The 22,636-nt window shown below is 62.9% G+C and overlaps 3 protein-coding genes and 1 long non-coding RNA gene across 7 annotated transcripts; 1 reads left to right on the forward strand and 3 right to left on the reverse strand.

The window, feature by feature from the left end:
* Positions 1-3,823: 3,823 nt before the first annotated feature.
* On the reverse strand, positions 3,824-9,669 carry LOC131590515 (acyl-coenzyme A thioesterase THEM4-like). Its single transcript, XM_058860650.1, has 7 exons — positions 9,552-9,669; positions 8,905-8,988; positions 8,592-8,816; positions 7,655-7,847; positions 6,473-6,583; positions 4,790-4,914; positions 3,824-3,924 (listed from the first exon to the last, which is right to left on the reverse strand). The coding sequence occupies exons 3-7, from the start codon at positions 8,800-8,802 to the stop codon at positions 3,878-3,880; spliced, it is 687 nt and encodes a 228-aa protein (XP_058716633.1). The 5' UTR covers positions 8,803-8,816; positions 8,905-8,988; positions 9,552-9,669; the 3' UTR covers positions 3,824-3,877.
* On the reverse strand, positions 5,853-6,447 carry LOC131590516 (uncharacterized). The gene is made up of 3 exons (XR_009280099.1): positions 6,245-6,447; positions 6,068-6,101; positions 5,853-5,980 (listed from the first exon to the last, which is right to left on the reverse strand). It is a non-coding gene; the product is annotated as an uncharacterized LOC131590516 (long non-coding RNA).
* A 1,968-nt stretch (positions 9,670-11,637) lies between the features above and the next one.
* On the reverse strand, positions 11,638-18,481 carry S100A10 (S100 calcium binding protein A10). Of its 4 annotated transcripts, none has more exons than XM_058860240.1 (3): positions 18,368-18,481; positions 13,431-13,587; positions 11,638-11,830 (listed from the first exon to the last, which is right to left on the reverse strand). In XM_058860240.1, exons 2-3 carry the CDS (start codon positions 13,560-13,562, stop codon positions 11,669-11,671), a joined length of 294 nt encoding a protein of 97 aa, XP_058716223.1. In that variant the 5' UTR covers positions 13,563-13,587; positions 18,368-18,481; the 3' UTR covers positions 11,638-11,668. The 4 variants fall into 4 exon arrangements, with proteins under 4 accessions (XP_058716223.1, XP_058716221.1, XP_058716222.1 ...); XM_058860238.1 differs by lacking the exon at positions 18,368-18,481 and adding an exon at positions 16,975-17,104; XM_058860239.1 differs by lacking the exon at positions 18,368-18,481 and adding an exon at positions 16,975-17,101 and having other exon boundaries at positions 13,431-13,590.
* Positions 18,482-19,819: 1,338 nt separating this feature from the next.
* Positions 19,820-22,555, forward strand: LOC131590296 (uncharacterized). Its single transcript, XM_058860229.1, has 6 exons — positions 19,820-19,892; positions 19,957-20,045; positions 20,089-20,752; positions 20,876-21,074; positions 21,117-21,418; positions 21,543-22,555. The coding sequence occupies exons 3-6, from the start codon at positions 20,440-20,442 to the stop codon at positions 21,788-21,790; spliced, it is 1,062 nt and encodes a 353-aa protein (XP_058716212.1). The 5' UTR covers positions 19,820-19,892; positions 19,957-20,045; positions 20,089-20,439; the 3' UTR covers positions 21,791-22,555.
* The last annotated feature ends 81 nt before the right edge of the window (positions 22,556-22,636 follow it).

Here is a 22,636-nt window from a genome sequence, read left to right on the forward strand (position 1 = left end):
TCCCCCTCACCCCCCCAGTCCCCCCAGTCCCGCACCCCGGGGCTCTCACCGGGGCTCTCGATGTCCCCAAGCCCCGGGGACCCCCCAGGACCCCCCCACAAAACCCGGCCCGGCACCGCGACACGGGGGGGACACGGGGGGGACACGGGGGGGACACGGAGGGGACAGGAGGGGACACGGAGGGGACAAGAAGGGGACAGGAGGGGACACGGGGGGACAGGAGGGGACACGAGGGGACAGGAGGGGACACGGGGGGGTGACAGGAGGGGACACGGGAGGGACAGGAGGGGACAGGAGGGGACAAGAAGGGGACACGGAGGGGGGACAAGAAGGGGGACAGGAGGGGACACGGGGGGGACAGGAGGGGACAGGAGGGACACGGAGGGGACGGGAGGGGACAGGAGGGGACACGGGGGGGGGACAGGAGGGGACACGGAGGGGACACGGGGGGGACAAGAGGGGACAAGGAGGGGACACGGAGGGGACAGGAGGGGACACGGGGGGGGGAACACGGGGGGACACGGGGGGGACAGGAGGGGACACGGGGGGGACACGGGGGGGACACGGGGGGGACAGGAGGGGACACGGGGGGACACGGGGGGGACAGGAGGGGACAGGAGGGGACACGGGGGGACACGGGGGTGACACGGAGGGGACAGGAGGGGACACGGGGGTGACACGGGGGGGGGACAGTGGGGACAGGAGGGGACAGGAGGGGACAGGAGGGGACACGGGGGGTGACACGGAGGGGACAGGAGGGGACAGGAGGGGACACGGGGGTGACACGGGGGGGACAGGAGGGGACACGGGGGGGACACGGGGGGGGACAGTGGGGACAGGAGGGGACAGGAGGGGACAGGAGGGGACACGGGGGTGACACGGAGGGGACAGGAGGGGACAGGAGGGGACACGGGGGGTGACACGGAGGGGACAGGAGGGGACACGGGGGGGGACACGGGGGGGGACAGTGGGGACAGGAGGGGACAGGAGGGGACAGGAGGGGACACGGGGGGGACACGGGGGGGACAGGAGGGGGACACGGGGGGGACAGGAGGGTCCCCAGCACTCGGTGGCGCTCCCGCCTCGTTCCCAGGGGGGGCCGCGGGGGGGTGGGGGGTGGGGCGGTGCCACCTGCGCGTCCCCCAACGCTGTCACCGAGGGGTCCCCGGGGCCCCCCCGCAGCCACATCAAGGGAGGGACCCGCAGGTGCGCGGGGACAGCGGGACAGCGACACACGCGGGGACAACGGGGACACACGGGGACAGCGGGGACACGCGGGGACACACGGGGACACGCGGGGACAGCGGGGACAACAGGGACACACGGGGACAGCGGGACAGCGACACGCGGGAACAACGGGGACACGCGGGGACAGCGGGACAGGGACACGCGGGGACACACGGGGACAGCGGGACAGCGACACGCGGGGATACGCGGGGACAGCGGGGACAGCGGGACAGCGGGACAGCGACACGCGGGGACAGCGGGGACAGCGGGACAGCGGGACAGCGACACGCGGGGACAGCGGGACAGCGGACAGCGGGGACAGCGACACGCGGGGGACAGCGGGGACACGCGGGGACAACGGGGACAGCGGACAGGGACAGAGACACGCGGGAGTGTGACACACGCGGGGGGTGTGACCAGGAACCGGAGTGTGACACAGGTGTGACTCCTGACACACGCGTGTGCAGCTCCCAACACCCGTGTGCACCCTGTGACACACCTGTACAGCCCGAAACACGCGTGTGCGACCTGTGACACCTGTACAGCCCGACACACGCGTGTGTGACCTGTGACACGCGTGTGTGACCTGTGACACGCGTGTGTGACCAGTGACACCTGTACAGCCCGACACACGCGTGTGCGACCTGTGACACACGTGTGTGACCTGTGACACCCGTACAGCCCGAAACACGCGTGTGCGACATGTGACACGCGTGTGTGACCTGTGACACGCGTGTGCACCCTGTGACACACCTGTACAGCCCGACACACGCGTGTGCGACCGGTGACACGCGTGTGTGACCTGTGACACGCGTGTGACACACCCATGTGCACCCTGTGACACACCTGTACAGCCCGAAACACGCGCTGTGCGACATGAGACACGCGTGTGTGAACTCTGACACGTGTGTGTGACCTGTGACACGCGTGTGACCTGTGACACCTGCACACCCCCGACACACGCGTGTGCCCCCGCACCCTTGCACACCCGGCCCCGCTCACACCCTGCCCAACACCCCCGCGCCTCCCTCGCACACCTGGAGGTGCCTCGCTTGCACACAACACCCTCCCCCCCCTTGCACACTCATCCTCACTCCCATCCCCCCTTGCACACTCACCCTCACTCCCATCCCCCCTTTGCACACTCCCCCCCCCCCCCCCCCCTTGCACACTCATTCCTCACATCCCATCCCCCCTCTTGCACACTCATCCTCCCCCCCCTTGCACACTCACCCCCCCCTCCCCATCCCCCCCTTTGCACACTCATCCTCACTCCCATCCCCCCCTTGCACACTCACCCCCCCCCCTTGCACACTCACCCCTCCCCCCCCCTTGCACACTCACCCTCACTCCCATCCCCCCCCTTGCACACTCACCCCCCCCCCTTGCACACTCACCCCCCCTCCCATCCCCCCCTTTGCACACTCATCCTCACTCCCATCCCCCTCTTGCACACTCCCCCCCCCCCCCCCTTGCACACTCGCGTGCCCCCGCACCTCTCATGGCTCCGGGTCCCTCCAGCCCCGGCCCGGGCGGGGCCCTTTAAGGGGCGCGGGGCCCCCCCCCCTCCCCCCCCCCGCCCCTCCCCCATCTCCCCGCCCCTCCCCCCCCCGCCCCCTCCCCCCCCCGGCATCCTGCCCCCCCCCCCCCCAAAACCGCGGGAAAGTTCCGAATCTCCCCCGCAGGAAACTGAGGCACGGAGGGGTTTGGGGGCGGGGGGGGACACCCCCAAATCCTCCCGACCCCCCCAATGGGAGCTCCGGGCTCAGTTTTGGGGTGCGGGACCCCCCCCAAACCCCCCCGGAGTTCCCAGTTGGGGGTGTCCCCACTCAGCCCCCCCCGTGTCCCCCCCGTGTCCCCCCCTTGGGGACCCCGCGGTGACAGCGGGGGGGGACACGGAGGGGACATTGGGGGGACACGGGGGGGACACTGGGGGGACACGAAGGGGGACACTGGGGGGTCCCACCCGACCCCCCCGGACCCCAAAATGACACGAGGGACACGAGAGGTGGTGGCAGCGGCTCTGATGGACACGGAGGGGACACGGGGGGGACACGGGGGGGACATGGGGGGGGACACGGGGGGGGACATGGGGGGGACATGGGGGGGACACGGTGGGGGGGGACACGGGGGGGACACCCAGGGCTGACTGAAGGAGATCCAGGGGGACACGGATGTCACCGAGGGTGACACAGGTGACACTGGTGACACACAGGTGACACTCAGGTGTCACTGGTGACACACAGGTGACACACAGGTGACACAGGTGACACACAGGTGACACACAGGTGACACAGGTGACACACAGGTCACACTCAGGTGTCACTGCTGACACACAGTGACATACAGTGACACACAGGTGACACTCAGTTGTCACTGGTGACACACAGGTGACACACAGGTGACACACAGGTGACACAGGTGACACACAGGTCACACTCAGGTGTCACTGGTGACACACAGGTGACACAGGTGACACTCAGTTGTCACTGGTGACACACAGGTGACACACAGGTGACACACAGGTGACACTGGTGACACACAGGTCACACTCAGGTGTCACTGCTGACACACAGTGACATACAGTGACACACAGGTCACACTCAGGTGTCACTGGTGACACACAGGTGACAGAGGTGACAGTCACAGGTCACTGTCCCTGCCCTGCCTTGGGAAGGTCCTGCTGGATGAAGAGCCCTGGGGACAGAGGGGACACCTCAGGTGGGGACCCCGGTGTCCCCAAGCGTGTCCCCAGCCCCCTGAGATTATCCCCGGTGTCCCCAGACTGTCCCCAGCGCCCCGGGATGTCCCAGCCCTGTCCCCTCACCCTGGCGTGCAGCGCGTCCCTGCTGTCCCCAGCCCCCCGGTGTCCCCGGTGTCCCCATTGTCCCCAGCCCCCCCCGGTGTCCCTGGTGCCCCCAGGCTGTCCCCGGTCTCACCGGTGGCCCTGGCATGCAGCGTGTCCCCAGTGTCCCCAGGCTGTCCCCAGCTCCCCGCTGTCCCCAGGCTGTTCCCGGTGTCCCCATTGTCCCCACTGTCCCCAGCCCCCCCGGTGTCCCCGGTGTCCCCATTGTCCCCAGTGTCCCCTCACCGGTGGCCCTGGCGTGCAGCGTGTCCCCTGGTGCCCTCATTGTGCCCAGTGTCCCCTGGTGTCCCCAGGCTGTCCCTGGTGTCCCCTCACAGGTGGCCCTGGCGTGCAGCATGTCCCCCAGTGTCCCTAGGCTGTCCCATTCTCCCATTGTCCCCAGTGTCCCCTCACCGGTGGCCCTGGCGTGCAGCGTGTCCCTGCTGTCCCTGCTGCCCCCAGCCCCCATTGTCCCCAGTGTCCCCTGGTGTCCCCAGGCTGTCCCTGGTGTCCCCTCACCGGTGGCCCTGGTGTGCAGCGTGTCCCCCCTGTCCCCAGCCCCCCCCGGTGTCCCCAGTGTCCCCAGCACCCCCAGGCTGTCCCCAGTGTCCCCAGTGTCCCCTCACCGGTGGCCCTGGCGTGCAGCGTGTCCCCAGTGTCCCCCAGTGTCCCCAGCACCCCCAGGCTGTCCCCAGGCTGTCCCCGGTGTCCCCTCACCGGTGGCCCTGGCGTGCAGCGTGTCCCCCTCGGCGTCCCTCAGGTCACAGCCCAGGAAGAGCTTCCGGCCCTCGCGGCGCTCCAGGAACGCGTCCAGGAGCAGCACCGAGCGCAGGGGGACAGGCCTGGGGACATTGGGGACATTGGGGACATTGGGGACATCATTGGGGACATCATTGGGGACAGCCCTGTCACCTCCAGGAGCAGCACCGAGCGCAGGGGGACAGGCCTGGGGACATTGGGGACATTGGGGACATCATTGGGGACAGCCCTGTCACCTCCAGGAGCAGCACCGAGCGCAGGGGGACAGGCCTGGGGACATTGGGGACATTGGGGACATTGGGGACATTGGGGACATCATTGGGGACAGCCCTGTCACCTCCAGGAGCAGCACCGAGCGCAGGGGGACAGGCCTGGGGACATTGGGGACATTGGGGACATCACTGGGGACAGCCCTGTCACCTCCAGGAGCAGCACCGAGCGCAGGGGGGACAGGCCTGGGGACATTGGGGACATCATTGGGGACATTGGGGACATCATTGGGGACAGCCCTGTCACCTCCAGGAGCAGCACCGAGCGCAGGGGGACAGGCCTGGGGACATTGGGGACATCATTGGGGACATTGGGGACATCATTGGGGACAGCCCTGTCACCTCCAGGAGCAGCACCGAGCGCAGGGGGACAGGCCTGGGACATTGGGGACATTGGGGACATTGGGGACATCATTGGGGACATCATTGGGGACAGCCCTGTCACCTCCAGGAGCAGCACCGAGCGCAGGGGGACAGGCCTGGGGACATTGGGGACATCATTGGGGACAGCCCTGTCACCTCCAGAGCAGCAGCGAGCGCAGGGGGACAGGCCTGGGGACATTGGGGACATTGGGGACATTGGGGACACACAGTGACACCGGGGTCTGGTCACTGCCATGGCCCCCCGGGTCCTCCTGGGTCACCTCAGTGTCCCTTCGTGTCCCCTCCCTGGTCCCCCAGTGCCACCCTGGTCACCCCCATGTCCCCCTCATGCCCCCCCCGGTCACCCCGGTGTCCCCTGGTCCTCTGGTGTCACCCCAGGTGTGTGTCCCCTCCCCTGGGGACACTCACGCCACCCTTGGGGACATTGAAGACACCCTTGGGGACACCCCTGAGCTTTGAGGACACTCAGACCCTTCTTGGGGACACCCTGAGAGCCCTTGGGGACATCCCTGACCTTGGGGACACCCCAACCCTGGGGACACCCTGACCTTGGGGACACCCTGACCTTGGGGACATCCCTGACCTTGGGGACACCCAGACCTTGGGGACACCCCAACCTTGGGGACACCCTGAGAGCCTCTGGGGACACCCTGACCTTGGGGACACCCTGACCTTGGGGACATCCCTGACCTTGGGGACACCCAGAGCTTGGGGACACCCCTGACCTTGGGGACACCCTGACCTTGGGGACATCCCTGACCTTGGGGACACCCTGACCTTGGGGACACCCTGAGAGCCCTTGGGGACACCCAGACCTTGGGGACACCCCGACCCTGGGGACACCCAGAGCTTAGGGACATCCCTGACCTTGGGGACACCCAGAGAGCCCTTGGGGACATCCCTGACCTTGGGGACACCCTGACCTTGGGGACATCCCTGACCTTGGGGACATCCCTGACCTTGGGGACACGGGGACAGTGCCACTCACGCCACGTAGTCGATGCTGAGGGTGGCTGTCACCACCCGCCCGGCCAGCGCCAGGGCCAGCGTCCCCAGGGAGGTGTCGATGAGGGTGGCGATGGCACCGCCATGGGTCAGCCTGGGGACAGTGGGGACATCGGGGACATTGGGGACATCGGGGTCAGCGGGGACATCGGGGACAGTGGGGTCAGCGGGGACATTGGGGACACTGGGGACATTGGGGACATCAGGGACACTGGGGATATTGGGGGACATCGGGGTCAGCAGGGACATCAGGGACATCGGGGACAATTGGGACATTGGGGACACTGGGGTCAGTGGGGGCATTGGGGACACCCAGGGGGATGTGAGGGGGACACCAGGGGACATTGGGGTTGTCATGACAGGGTGTCACAGAGGTGACAGCAGGTGACGGGGGTGTCACCATGGGTGTCCCTCCAGGAAGGGCCTGGGCTGGCAGAGGTGACAATAGGTGACAGTGGGTGACAATGGGTGACAATGGGTGACAGTGGGTGACAGGAGGTGACAATAGGTGACAATAGGTGACAGGAGGTGACAATAGGTGACAATGGGTGACAGTGGGTGACAATAGGTGACAGGAGGTGACAATGGGTGACAATAGGTGACAATGGGTGACAGTGGGTGACAGTGGGTAACAATGGGTGTCACTCGGTGTCACTCACCCCGGGTGTCCCTCCAGGAAGGGCCCGGGCTGGCAGAGGTGACAATGGGTGACAGTGGGTGACAATGGGTGACAGGAGGTGACAATGGGTGACAATGGGTGACAATGGGTGACAGGAGGTGACAATGGGTGACAATGGGTGACAATGGGTGACAGGAGGTGACAATAGGTGACAATGGGTGTCACTTGGTGTCACTCACCCGGGTGTCCCTCCAGGAAGGGCCCGGGCTGGCAGAGGTGACAATGGGTGACAGTGGGTGACAGGAGGTGACAGTGGGTGGCAGGAGGTGACAGTGGGTGGCAGGAGGTGACAGTGGGTGACAGGAGGTGACACTCAGTGTCACTCGGTGTCACTCACCCCGGGTGTCCCTCCAGGAAGGGCCCGGGCTGGCAGAGGTGACAATGGGTGGCAGGAGGTGACAATAGGTGACAATGGGTGACAATGGGTGACAGGAGGTGACAGAAGGTGACAGGAGGTGTCACTCGGTGTCACTCGGTGTCACTCACCCCGGGTGTCCCTCCAGGAAGGGCCCGGGCTGGCAGAGGCAGCGCAGGCGGCGCTCGGGGACACTGAGGAACATGGCGAACTCAAAGCCGTCCCCGTCCCCCTCGATGGCCCTCGGGAACAGCCGCGTGTCACCGTCACCGTCACCGTCACCGTCACTGTCACCATCACCGTCACCGGCCAGCCCCGGCATCTCTGTGGGAACAGCCGCGTGTCACCGTCACTGTCACCATCACTGTCACCGTCACCATCACCGTCACTGTCACCGTCACCGTCACTGTCACCGTCACCGTCACTGTCACCGGCCAGCCCCGGCATCTCTGCGGGGACAGCGCTGTCACTGGGCTGGGGACACCGGGGACACAGCAGGGGGGGACAGGGGCTTTGGGGACCCCCAGGTAACACTCGGGTGACACAGGTGACACTCAGGTGTCCCAGGTGTGACACAGGTGACACTCAGGTGACACTCAGGTGACACACAGGTGTCCCAGGTGTGACACAGGTGACACAGGTGACACACTCAGGTGACACACAGGTGTCCCAGGTGTGACACAGGTGACACACAGGTGACACAGGTGACACACTCAGGTGTCCCAGGTGTGACACAGGTGACACAGGTGACACACTCAGGTGACACACAGGTGACACTCAGGTGACACTCGGGTGACACAGGTGACACACTCAGGTGACACACAGGTGTCCCAGGTGTGACACAGGTGACACTCAGGTGACACTCAGGTGCCCCAGGTGTGACACAGGTGACACACAGGTGACACAGGTGACACTCAGGTGACACTCAGGTGACACTCAGGTGACACAGGTGACACTCAGGTGTCCCAGGTGTGACACAGGTGACACTCGGGTGACACAGGTGACACACAGGTGACACAGGTGACACACAGGTGACACTCGGGTGACACTCGGGTGACACTGACGCACGTGTGCGGTGCAGGCGGGCGCGGCGGAAGCTGGGCAGCCGTGTCCAGCCGCGGGCGGTGGCGGTGTCCAGCAGGTGACCGTAGTGCCACCGCATGCGCTCGCTCCAGCCGGGGTTGGGGACAGCCAGGTCCCGCGGGGGACGGTGACGGTGACAGCGCCGCGCCCCGGGGACGGCGCGCAGGGCCCGGGGCAGCGCCAGGCGGGGCAGCATCGCCGCGGGGACACCTGCGGGGACGGGCCGTGACGTCACGCTGCTCCGTGACGTCACCTCCGACGTCACGCGCGGGTAATGACGTCACCGGCGCGGTCGCACCTGGAGCGCGGTTGCGCCGAGGACGTCGCGAGCGGTCGGTGACGTCACCGGCGATGTCGCGCGCGGTCGGAGGTGACGTCACACCTGGGGTAATTGGTGATGTCACACGTGGCTGGTGAGGTCACAGCTGACGTCACAGCCGCTCAGTGACGCCGGCCGTGATGTCACACCCGGCGGTGACGTCACGGCCGCTGTCACAGCGGCCCCCGCCACGCTGCCCGTGACGTCACCTGTCACCCCCACCCCCAGCCAAGGCCACCCCCGAGCCCCCCGTGTCCCCCCCCGCCGCCTTTGTCACCCCCGTGTCCCCCCCGTGTCCCCCCTGTGTCCCCTCGTGTTCCCCCCCGTGTCCCCTCTGTGTCACCCCCGTGTCCCCTCTGTGTCCCCTCGTGTTCCCCCACCGTGTCTCCCCCGGGTCCCCACACTGTCCCCCCATTGTCCCCCCTGTGTCCCCGCCGTGTCCCCACACTGTCCCCCCCTGTCTCCCCCCGTGTCCCGACCCCGTGTCCCCCCCTGTCCCCCCCAGTGTCCCCTCTGTGTCCCCCCGTGTCCCCACACTGTCCCCCCCGTGTCCCCACACTGTCCCTCTCCGTGTCCCCCCATTGTCCCCCCGTGTCCCCCCCCGGGTCCCCCCGCCCTGCCCGGACCCGCGCGCGCCCAGGCCCCGCCCACCGCCGTGACGTCACGGGGCTTCCGGGGCTTCCCCGCTTCCGGGGGCGGGGCCTGAGGGGCGGGAACGGAGCCCCATGGAACCCCTATAGAACCCTATGGAACCCTCTAGAACCCCATGGAACCCCTATAGAACCCTATGGAACCCTCTAGAACCCCATGGAACCCCTATAGAACCCTATGGAACCCTCTAGAACCCCATGGAGCCCCATGGAACCCCTATAGAACCCTATGGAACCCTCTAGAACCCCATGGAGCCCCTATAGAACCCTATGGAATGCTCTAGAACCCCATGGAACCCCTATGGGACCCTATGGAAGGCTCTGGAACCCCACAGAGCTCCCCCATAGCCCCAAACGGCCCCGAATGTCCCCAGAGGGACCCCGGGGGGACCTGAAGGGCTCAGGGACCCCAAAAGGACCCCAGAGACCCCAAAGGGACCCCAAAGTGACCCCAGAGACCCCAAAGGGACCCCAGAGACCCCAAAGGGACCCCAGAGTGACCCCAGAGACCCCAAAGGGACCCCAGAGACCCCAAAGGGACCCCAAAGGGACCCCAGAGACCCCAAAAGGACCCCAGAGACCCCAAATGGACCCCAGAGACCCCAAAGGGACCCCAGAGACCCCAAAAGGACCCCAAAAGGACCCCAAAGGGGCCCCGAGAAGAGAGAGCTGCGGTTTCATACAAAAGCCCTTTATTGGGGACCCGGGGCAGCACCCCAGGGTGGGGGCACCCCCTGAGGGGAGGGTGGGGGGCTCCCCCGGTGGGGGGGGGCACCCATGGGTGGGGGGGGGTCTCAATCCCCCCGGGGGGGGCTCAGAACCACAAAGGGGAATCGAGGCACAGGTTTGGGGTCGGGACAGGATCCGAGGCGGGTTTGGGGGGGCACCCCTGGATGGGTGAGGGGCACCCTTGGGTGGGGAGGGGGTCTCAATCCCCCCAGGGGGGGCTCAGGAGGAGGGGTCAGAACCCCAAGGCAGAGGGATCAAGGTACATTTAGGATTTGGGGACAGGATCCGAGGCGGGTTTGGGGTGGCACCCCATGGTGGGTGGGGGGCACCCTTGGATGGGTGAGGGGCACCCTGGGGTGGGTGGGGGGTCTCAATCCCGCCCAGGGGGGGTTCAGGGGTTCAAGAGGAGGGGTCAGAGCCCCAAGGCAGAGGGGTCAGGGCACATTTAGGATTTGGGGACAGGATCCAAGGGGGGTTTGGGGTGAAGCTCAGGTGGGTGGGGGGCACCCCTGGATGGGTGGGGGGCACCCTGGGGTGGGTGGGGGGTCTCAATCCCCCCAGGGGGAGTTCAGGAGTTCAGGAAGAGGGGTGACAACCCCAAGGCAGAGGGGTCGGGGCACACATTTAGGATTTGGGGACAGGATCCGAGGTGGGTTTGGGGTGAAGCTCAGGTGGGTGGGGGACACCCCTGGGTGGGTGGGGGTCACCCCTGGGTGGATGGAGGGGGTCTCAATCCCCCCAGGGGGGGTTCAGGAGATCAAGAGGAGGGGTCAGAACCCCAAGGCAGAGGGGTCGGGGCACATTTAGGATTTTGGGACAGGATCTGAGGCGGGTTTGGGGTGAAGCCTGGGTGGGTGGGGGACACCCCTGGATGGGTGGGGGACACCCCATGGTGGGTGGGGGGTCTCAATCCCCCCAGGGGGGGTTCAGGAGGAGGGGTGACAACCCCAAGGCAGAGGGGTCGGGGCACATTTAGGATTTGGGGACAGGATCTGAGGCGGGTTTGGGGTGAAGCTCAGGTGGGTGAGGGGCACCCTTGGATGGGTGGGGGGCACCCTTGGATGGGTGGGGGGTCTCAATCCCCCCAGGGGGAGTTCAGGAGGAGGGGTCAGAACCCCAAGGCAGAGGGGTCGGGGCACATTTAGGATTTGGGGACAGGATCCGAGGCGGGTTTGGGGTGAAGCCCGGGTGGGTGGGGGGCTCCCTTGGATGGGTGGGGGTCACCCCATGGTGGGTGGGGGGCTCCCCGGGGTGGGTGGGGGTCACCCCTGGGTGGGTGGGGGTCACCCCGGGGTGGGTGGGGGTCACCCCATGGTGGGTGGGGGCTCCCCGGGGTGGGTGGGGGGCTCCCCGGGGGGCTCCCCTCAGCGGCGGCCGCGCTGTTTCATGTGCAGCACGAAGTAGTCGTTGCAGGCGATGGTCAGCCCGGCCACCAGCGAGAAGAAGCCCTGGAAGCCGACGCGGCCATCGCGGCTCTGCTCCACATCCCGCAGGATCCGCTCCAGAGCCTGCGGGTCCCGCTGGTTCTGGGGGAAAACACCGGGAAAAAGGGTCAGAGATCCCATATGGGAACGGGCTCAGATCCCATATGGGAACAGGGTCAGATCCCATATGGGAACGGGGTCAGAGATCCCACATGGGAATGGTGGAAAGGGAATGGGGTCAGATCCCACACGGGAACGGGGTCAGATCCCAAATGGGAACGGGGTCAGATCCCACATGGGAACGGGGTCAGAGATCCCACACGGGAATGGGGTCAGATCCCAAATGGGAACGGGGTCAGAGATCCCACATGGGAACGGGGTCAGATCCCAAATGGGAATGGGGTCAGATCCCAAATGGGAACGGGGTCAGATCCCAAATGGGAATGGGGTCAGATCCCAAATGGGAATGGGGGAAAGGGAATGGGGTCAGATCCCATATGGGAATGGGGTCAGATCCCACATGGGAATGGGGTCAGATCCCATATGGGAACGGGGTCAGATCCCAAATGGGAAAAAAGGGTCAGAGATCCCAAATGGGAACGGGGTCAGATCCCAAATGGGAACGGGGTCAGATCCCAAATGGGAACGGGGTCAGATCCCACATGGGAACGGGGTCAGATCCCACACGGGAATGGGGTCAGAGATCCCACATGGGAACGGGGTCAGATCCCACACGGGAATGGGGTCAGAGATCCCAAATGGGAACAGGGTCAGATCCAAAATGGGAACGGGGTCAGATCCCACATGGGAACGGGGTCAGATCCCAAATGGGAATGGGGTCAGATCCCACATGGGAACGGGGTCAGAGATCCCATATGGGAATGGGGTCAGATCCCACACAGGAACAGGGTCAGATCCCAAATGGGAACGGGGTCAGATCCCACACGGGAACGGGGTCAGATCCCACATGGGAACGGGGTCAGATCCCACATGGGAACGGGGTCAGATCCCACATGGGAATGGGGTCAGATCCCACACAGGAATGGGGTCAGATCCCATATAGGAACGGGGTCAGATCCCAAATGGGAACAGGGTCAGATCCCAAATGGGAACAGGGTCAGATCCCAAATGGGAATGGTGGAAAGGGAATGGGGTCAGATCCCACACAGGAATGGGGTCAGATCCCAAATGGGAATGGGGTCAGATCCCAAATGGGAATGGGGGAAAGGGAATGGGGGGATCGTTGTCCCCTGATCCCGGGGTTTTATAGGAGCTGATCCCAGGGTGCTGTGGGGTTCTGTCCCAGGGTTCTATGGGATCTAATCCCAGGGTTCTATAGGGTTTGATCCGAGGGTTTAAGGGATCCCATCCCAAGGTTTATGGGGTCTGATTCTGGGGTTCTATAGGATTTGATCCCAAGGTTAATGGAGTCTGATCTGGGGATTTTATGGGATCCAATCCTGGGCTTTGATCCCAGGGTTTATGGGATCCCATCCCAGGTTTTATGGGGTGTGATCCCAAGGTTTGCAGGCTCTGTTCCGGGGTTCTATAGGATTTGATCTCAGGGTTTGTGGGATCTGATCCCAGAGTTTTATGGGATCCAATCCCAGGGTTCTATCAGGTTTGATCCCAAGGTTCATGAGCTCAGATCCTGGGGTTCTCCAGCTCCTCCTGTCCATCCCATCCCCTCCAGCGCGCCCACCTCGAGGAATCCCGGGAATTCCTTGTCCATGAGCGCCCGCAGGTCCTCCTTGGCCAGGTGCTCCTTGTCCCCCGCGTACTTGTGGAAGGTGAACATCAGCGTCTCCATGGCGTGCTCCAGCTGCGACGGCATCCTGGGTCCTGCAGTGCCCAAATTCCTGCTGGCAACCACAAATTCCCCATGGAAAACCCCAGTGCCCAGTGGGAACATCAAAAATCCCAAAATCCCAATGGGAACATCAAAAATCCCAGTGGGAACATCAAAAATCCCAGTGGGAACATCAAACATCCCAAAATCCCAATGGGAACATCAAAAATCCCAGTGGGAACATCAAAAATCCCAATGGGAACATCAAAAATCCCAGTGGGAACGTCAAAAATCCCAATGGGAACATCAAAAATCCCAATGGGAACATCAAAAATCCCAATGGAAAACCCCAATTCCCAATGGGAACATCAAAAATCCCAGTGGGAACATCAAAAATCCCAGTGGGAACATCAAAAATCCCAATGGGAACATCAAAAATCCCAGTGGGAACATCAAACATCCCGATGGGAACCTCAAAAATCCCGATGGGAACATCAACAATCCCAAAATCCCAATGGGAACCTCAAAAACCCCAATGGGAACCTCAACAATCCCAGTGGGAACATCAAAAATCCCAGTGGGAACATCAACAATCCCAGTGGGAACAAAAACAATCCCAATGGGAATGACAAATTCCCAATGGGAAACCACAATTCCTAATAAGAAACCCGAAATTCCCGATGGGAAAGGCAAAATTCCCGATGGGAAATACAAATTCCTGATGGGAATCCCAAAATTCCCGATGGGAAACACAAAATTCCCAATGGGAACCCCAAAATTTTCAATGGGAAACCTGAATTCACAATGGGAACCTCAAAATTTCCCTCAGGAACTTCAAATTTCTGACTGGGAATCCCAAATTCCCACGGAGAACCCCAAAATTTTTCCCCAGGAACTTCAAATTTCCCAATGGGAACATCAAAATTCCCCCCGGGAACCCCAAATTTCCCCTCAGAAACCTCAAAATTCTGCCTGGAAACCCCAAAATTATGACTGAGAATTCCCAGTTCCCCATGGGAAACCGCAAATTCCCAGTGGGAACTTCAAATTTCCCCCTGGGAACCCCCAAATCCTGCAGGGAACCTCAAATTCCCACAAATTCCCTCCAAAATTCCCTCCTGCCCCCCCCCAACTCCCTCTGGGACCCCCCAAATTTGTCCTGGGAACCCCAAAATTCCCTCCTGGACACCCTAAATTCTCTCTTGGATCCCCAGAATTCCTCCTGGACCCCCAAAATTCACTCCTGCATCCCTCAAACTCCTCCTGGACACCCCAAATTCATCCTGGACCCCCCAAATTCCCTCTTGGGATCCCCAAAATTCCTCCTGGACCCCCAAAATTTCTCCTGGACCCCCAAATTCCCTCCTGGGATCCCCAAAATTCCTCCTGAACCCCCCAAATTCATCCTGGACCCCAAAATTCCCTCCTGCATCCCTCAAGCTCCTCCTGGACATCCCAAATTCCTCCTGGACCGCCCAAATTCCCTCCTGGGATCCCCAAAATTTCTCCTGGACCCCCAAAATTCCCTCCTGCATCCCTCAAACTCCTCCTGGACCCCCAAAATTCCTTCCTGAGATCCCCAAAATTCCTCCTGGACCCCCAAAATTTCTCCTGGACCCCTAAAATTCCCTCCTGCATCCCTCAAGCTCCTCCTGGGCGTCCCAAATTCATCCTGGACCCCCCAAATTCCCTCCTGGGATCCCCAAACTCCTCCTGGACCCCCAAAATTTCTCCTGGACCCCCAAAATTCCCTCCTGCATCCCTCAAACTCCTCCTGGACCCCCAAAATTCCTTCCTGGGATCCCCAAAATTCCTTCTGAACCCCCAAAATTCATCCTGGACCCCAAAATTCCCTCCTGCATCCCTCATGCTCCTCCTGGACATCCTAAATTCCTCCTGGACCCCCCAAATTCCCTCCTGGGACCCCCAAAATTTCTCCTGGACCCCCAAAATTCCCTCCTGCATCCCTCAAGCTCCTCCTGGGCGTCCCAAATTCATCCTGGACCCCCCCCAAATTCCCTCCTGGGATCCCCAAACTCCTCCTGGACCCCTAAAATTCCTCCTGGACCCCCAAAATTCCCTCCCGGATCCCCCAAATCCCCTCCAGGAGCGCCCAAATCCCCCCCCGCCCCGCGCCGCGGATTCCAGAGCCGCTGGATTTTCCAGGAATGTCCGGGAATGCTCCGGGCGTGACTCAGCGCGGGGGGGACAGGAGGGGGACACGTCCCGAGGGTGTGGCCGCTGTCCCCCCCCCCCTTTGGGGACACCCCGGTGACTCACGGGGGGGGCGGTCCCGTAGCCCCTCCCCAAGGGGGCCCCGCCTCAGTTTCCCCCATCCTTCCCCCCCTAAAAAAAAACGTAAAAAAGGAGGAAACTCCCCCAAAAGTGACCGCCGGAAAAAGGGGAACCGCCCCAAAAAAACGGGAAACCGCCCCAAAAAGGGAAAAAGCCCGCCACAAAAGGAGAATCCCAAAAATAAGAGGGATCCCCGAAAGAAGGAGGAACTCACAAAATGACCCCCCCCCCCCAAAAAAAAGGGGGAACCCCCCCCAAAAGCGACCGCAAGAAAAGGGGGGCACACCCAAGAAAGGAGATCCCCCCCCAAAAAAAGGAGGAACCGTCAGCAAAAGTGACCCCCCAGGAAAGGGGAACCGCCCCAAGAAGGGGGAACCCCCAAAAAAGGAGGAGCCGCCCCAAAAGTGAATTTCCCCAAAGGGTGGGACCCCCCCCAAAAGGGGGTTTGGGGTTAAGACCCCCCCCAAAGTGCTGGGCAGGGATGGGGTGCCCCAAAGTGATGCTCAAGATTCCTCCCCGCCAAAATCGGGGTGCGGGATCGGGGTCCCCAAATTTGGGGTCAGGATTGATCCTCCCCAAAACGGGGTTTGGCGTAGAGACCCCCCCCAAAATCGGGGTGCGGGACGGAGCCCCCCCAAAAACGGGCACCGGGATGGGGTCCCCGGGAGCGGGGCTGGGCAGGGGTGCCCAAAGAGGGATTTAGGGATGGGGTCCCCCTTTTTTGGGGTGCAGGAGTGACCCTCCCCGGTCTCGGGGCCGCGCGGGGGTCCCCCAAAAGGGGATTTAGGGATGGGGTCCCCCTTTTTGGGGTGCAGGAACGAGCTCCCCCCATCAGAACAGAGTGACCCTCCCCGTTCCCGGGGCTGGGCGGGGGTGCCCCAAAAGGGGATTTAGGGATGGGGTTCTCCCTTTTTGGGGTGCAGAAGCGACCCCCCCCACTGGACTCGGGGCCGGGCGGGGGTCCCCCAAAGCGGGATTTAGGGATGGGGTTCCCCGGTTTTGGGGTTCAGCAGCGACCCCCCCATCAGAACAAAGTGACCCTCCCCGTTCCCGGGGCTGGGCGGGGGTCCCCCAAAAGGGGATTTAGGGATGGTGTTCCTAACCATCCCGGGGTTTTGGGGTGCAGGAGCGACCCCGGTTCCGGGGTGCGGCACGCACTCACCGTGCGGGTGCCGGTGCCGGTGTCGGTGCTGGCAGTGCCGGTGGTGCCGGTGGCGGTGCCGGTGGTGTCGGTGCCGGTGTCGGTGCGGGCAGTGCCGGTGGCGGTGCGGGCAGTGGCGGGGCGCGGCCCGGCCCGGGATAGGCACGGCGGGGGCGGGCCGGACCGGGGGGCGCGGGGGGGAGGCTCGGGGCGGCCACCGTGACTCACCGGGACCGCCCGGACACCGCCCGGGCACCGCGCCCCGCCCCGGGACTGTATCCCCCCCCGACACCGGTACCGGTACCGGACCGGGACCCCCGGGACACCCCCGGGACATCCCCGGGAGCCTCCGGATCCCCCGCCCCGAGGTCCACCGGACACCGGGGACCACCCGGAAAGCGCCGGCCTGACCCTGGGTAACCCTCCCGTGTCCCCTCCCGGGACACCGGCGACACTCCGGACACCGGGACCCCGCCCAAGACCCCCGGGACCCCCTCCCGGCTCCCCCTTCTCGTTCCCGAGTGACCCCCCCGGACATGGGGACACCCCCAGACCCCCCCGTTGTGCTCCGTGTCCCCTCCGTGTCCCCTCCGTGTCCCCTCCGTGTCCCCTCCGTGTCCCCTCGGTCCCTCCCGGGGACCCCCCCGCGGACACCGGGACCCCCCCCCCCCCACCCCCCCCGCAGGGCCCGGCGCCGCGGCGGCGCGTGCCGCGTTAATTACACTAATTACAATTACAATCACTATAATTGGGTGTGGGGCCCCGCGGGCAGAGGCAGCGAACGGGGGGGGGGGAGGGGAGGGGGACACACCCAGGTCACCCCCCCCCCCCCCGTGTCCCCTCCCCGGCCTGGCGCTGCCTCAGTTTCCCCCGGAGCCAGGCAGGGGCAAAGGTGACGCTTCGGGGGGAGGGGGAGGGGACACGCTCGGGCAATGGGGGCACAGGGGGTGGCACCGACCCCTCCCCCACTGTCGCCTCCCTGTGGCACCGACCCCTCCCCCATTGTCGCCTCCCTGTCGCCAGCGTGTCCCCCCCGCCCTCAGCGGGGACTCCTCCCTTGTCCCCACAGCGCCACCTTGTCCCGCATTGTCCCCGTACCCCTCCCATTGTCTTCACCCCCCTCGTCCCCACACTGTCCCCACATTGTCCCCACATTGTCCCCTCATTGTCCCCACGCCCCCCTCATCCCCACACCCCTCCCCCCAGCGCAGCCCCCCCTCAAACAGCCCCACCCCACCCCTCTCCCATCCTCCCAGGAGCCTCCCTGACCCCCATCCCCTCCCCTCCCTCCTCACCCCTTCCCTCAGGCCCCAAAATGCCCCAAAACGCCCCAAAAAAACCCCAAAATTCCCTCAAAACCCCCCCCGGGCCCCCCGGCCTGCCCTCAGTTAAGATGGCGGCGCCCCCGCCTCACGTTTTCCAAGATGGCGGCCGCGCCGCCACGCGTTCCCGCTCTGCCAGGCTGCCCTCACTCAAGATGGCGCCGATCCCATATTAACCAATGGCTCTGAAGCCAACGCCAGTAACCCGGATGTAGCCGCCATGTTGCCCTCACCCAACATGGCGCCGCCCTCCCCGTGTTTCCCTATGGACGCGAAGCCGCGGCGGGCGCGCGAGTGCCCGGATGTGGGCGTGGCTTCCCCGCGGGGTGAGGGCGTGGCCTCGGCCTGCCGGAAGTGACGTCAGGGCGGAGCCGCCCGCGGGGAGCGGGGAGCGAAGCGGACGGAGCCAAGATGGCGGCGCCGGGGCTGGGCCGGCCCTGAGGGGCCGTGAGGGGCCGGGAGGGGCCCCCGCGCTCGGCGGGCTGGGACGGGCCGCAGGGGGGGCCCCGCCGCTCCCCCCGCCGCTCCTCGCGACGCTGCCGCCGCCGGAGCCTCCCCGGGGCCTGACCGGAGCCTCCCCGGCAGAGAAGCGGGGCCTGCTCGGGGCCTTTTGCGGCCTTACCGGGGCCTCCCCGCGGCCTTACCGGGGCCTCCCCGCCGCCTTTCGGGGCTCGGCGGGGCCGTTTGGGGCCTGCCCGGGGCTCGGTGGCGCCGTTTGAGGCCTGGCCGAGGCTTGAGCGGAGCTTTTTGGGCTCGAGCCGGGCCCTTCCCGAGGCCTCCGGGGCCGAACCGGGGCTTTAAAGGCCTTTAACGGGAAGAACCCCCCCGGTGCTCCCGGTTTTGGTTTTTTTCTCTCCGGAATTTGGAGCCGATTTCAGCCGAAATCGCTGTAAAATCGGAGCTTTTTCGTTTTGTATTTGTCTTATTTAACAGCAGCGCTTTTCCCGTTTTTTTTCCCCCGGGATTTCGGCTCCTCCCAAGGGTCAGAAAATCCCGGGATTTGAGGCGCAGGAGGAGCGGGATGAAATTCCAAGGATTTCTTCACTCCAGCGAGGTTTTTTTGGCTTTTTTCCTGCGGTTTTTGCTTTGAGCGAACCCAAATCCGTGTGAAATCCGTGATCCAGGGAATTCCTCCCTCGGGAATGCTGTCCCTGGAAGCAGGAATGACTTAAGGGTAACGCCGCACTTGGCTTTTCCTCGATAAATTATTATTTAGGAATTTAAGGAAAAAGAAAAAAGGTTTTTTTTTTTGGATAAAAATCCGCTGTTTTCCGGCAAGGACTGCCAGCCTTCCCGGCCTCTGGAATTGCGGCCGCCGCTGGAACTTCGGGAGCCTCCGCGGGGGATTTTTGGGGAGTTTTATTTAAAAAAAAAAAAAAAAAAGAATTAAAACAAAAGGAAAAATCCGAGGAGGAGGAAAAAGGGGATCGAAGATTCCTGAGGAACGCTCCCGCTCGGGGTTGCCGGGATCCGGGCGCGGCTGGGATCGCTCCCGGCTGAGGTGAGTGTGCAGGGATTTGGGATTGCCAGGATCCAGCCGGAGAGGGATCCACGGGATCGGGAGGGATCCAGAGGCTCCTGATGGGTCTGGAGAGGTTCAGGATGGGTCTGTGAGAGGTTCAGGATGGATCCAAGGAAGGTTGGGGTAGATCCAGGGGAAGTTCAGGATGGATCTGGAGAGGTTCAGGGTGGATCCAGGGAAGGCTGGGATGGATCCAGAGGGTCCTGATGGGTCTGGAGAGGTTCAGGATGGATCTGGAGAGGTCTGGGGTGGATCCAGGGAAGGTTCAGGATGGATCTGGAGGGGTCTGAGATGGATCCAGAGGGTCCTGATGGATCTGGAGAGATTTGGGATGGATCCAGGGAAGGTTGGGGTGGATTCAGAGGGTCCTGATGGATCCAGGGAAGGCTGGGATGGGTCTGGAGAGGTTCAGGATGGATCTGGAGAGGTCTGGGATGGATCCAGGGAAGGCTGGGATGGATCCAGAGGGTCCTGATGGATCTGGAGAGGTTCAGGATGGATCCAGGGAAGGCTGGGATGGGTCCAAGGAAGGTTGGGGTGGATCCAGGGGAAGTTTAGGATGGATCTGGAGAGGTTCAGGATGGATCCAGGGAAGGTTAGGATTGATCCAAATGGTCCTGATGGATCCAGGGGAGGTTCAGGATGGGTCTGGGATGGATCCAGAGGGTCCTGATGGATCTGGAGAGGTCTGGGATGGATCCAGGGGAAGTTCAGGATGGATCCAGAGGGTCCTGTTGGATCCAGGGAGCCTCTGAATGGATCTGGAGAGGTTCAGGATGGATCCAGAGGGGTCTGGGATGGATCCAGAGGGTCCTGATGGATCTGGAGGGGTCTGGGATGGATCCAGGGAAGGTTGAGGTGGATTCAGAGGGTCCTGATGGATCCAGGGAAGGCTGGGATGGGTCTGGAGAGGTTCAGGATGGATCTGGAGAGGTCTGGGATGGATCCGGGGAAGGTTGGGATTGATCCAAATGGTCCTGATGGATCCAGGGGAAGTTCAGGATGGATCTGGAGAGGTTCAGGATGGATCCAGAGGGTCCTGATGGGTCTGGAGAGGTTCAGGGTGGATCCAGGAAAGGTTGGGGTGGATCCAGAGGGTCCTGGTGTATCTGGAGAGGTTCAGGATGGATCCAGGGAAGGTTAGGATTGATCCATATGGTCCTGATGGATCCAGGGGAGGTTCAGGATGGGTCTGGGATGGATCCAGAGGGTCCTGATGGATCTGGAGAGGTCTGGGATGGATCCAGGGGAAGTTCAGGATGGATCCAGAGGGTCCTGTTGGATCCAGGAAGCCTCTGAATGGATCTGGAGAGGTTCAGGATGGATCCAGAGGGGTCTGGGATGGATCCAGAGGGTCCTGATGGATCTGGAGGGGTCTGGGATGGATCCAGGGAAGGTTGGGGTGGATCCAGAGGGTCCTGGTGGATCTGGAGAGGTTCAGGATGGATCCAGGGAAGGTTGGGGTGGATCCAGAGGGTCCTGATGGATCTGGAGAGGTTCAGGATGGATCCAGGGAAGGTTGGGGTGGATCCAGAGGGGTCTGGGATGGATCCCGAGGGTCCTGATGGATCTGGAGAGGTTCAGGAGGGATCTGGAGGGGTCTGGGATGGATCCAGGGAAGGTTGGGGTGGATCCGGAGAGGTTCAGGATGGATCCGGAGGGGTCTGGGATGGATCCAGAGGGTCCTGGTGGATCTGGTGAGATTCAGGATGGATCTGGAGAGGTTCAGGATGGATCCAGGGAAGGTTGGGGTGGATCCAGAGGGTCCTGGTGGATCTGGAGAGGTTCAGGATGGATCCGGAGGGGTCTGGGATGGATCCAGGGCAGCTCCAGACGGATCCAGAAGTTTGGGATGGATCCTGAGGAGTTCCCTCCCAGCTTTAACCCCTCCCTGTTCCAGCCAATTATCCCGGCTGGCACTAATTATTCCCACCCTCAGAACCCTGGGAATCCCAGGATTCCGGGAATCCCTTGGAATTCGGGGCTGGAATGATGTTTTGGGATCAATTGGGGATTATTCAGGAGCCGTGGATTGAAGCTGAACCCGCTCAGGAATAAAATTGCCACATTCCCAGCTGATTCCAGGGGTGGGAATTCCCAAATTCCCAAATTCCAGCCCCAAACAGCCCCTGGAAGAGCCGGTTTTCCATGGGATTCCTTTTCCTTCGGGATATTTTATCGGGAGCTTCCTCCTCTTCCTCCTCCCCAGCCTCTGGAGCTCCTCTTCTTCCTGGAAAATCCAATTTATTTGGGCTGGGCATGGATTTTTGGGAATTCCTGCTGGATTTAGGAGGAAAAAAAGAGGAAAATTCAGGATTAATCCAAATTTTTGTGGCTTTTTATTTTTCCCATTTATTTGGGAATTGTTCCTATCCCTGGGATCCCACCCCTGGCAGAATTCCCACCAGGAATTGAGAGGGAAAAGTTCATCTGGAGTTTCCCTCCCGTCCATTTCCCCCTGGAAAATTTGCCCAAAAATTGGGATTTGGGATTTTTCTCCCCACCCAGGCCAGGATTTTCCGGGATAATTGGGAATTCTGACGGTTTTGGCCTGAATTTAGTGGGAAAAATTCCAAAATATCCGCAGGGATCCCATGGGGGCTGAGCCCTGGGAAGCTCCAGGAACTCGTTTTTCCCGTTTATCCCGAAATTATTTGAATGCTCACAGAATTCTCTTCCCAGGGAAAGCCTCCGGAGTGGGGTGGGGGGGATTTTCCGAGGGATCCTTGTTTTTCTCTGGGAGATTTTCCTGCTCCCTTCTGAGGAAAATCCATGAATTTTTGGGATTTCTGTCTCCCATCCCTGCAGATTTTGGGAGCCATGAGAATCTCGGGATCTC

The sequence above is a fragment of the Poecile atricapillus genome, chromosome 33, assembly GCF_030490865.1.
Source record: "Poecile atricapillus isolate bPoeAtr1 chromosome 33, bPoeAtr1.hap1, whole genome shotgun sequence".
NCBI lineage: Eukaryota > Metazoa > Chordata > Aves > Passeriformes > Paridae > Poecile > Poecile atricapillus.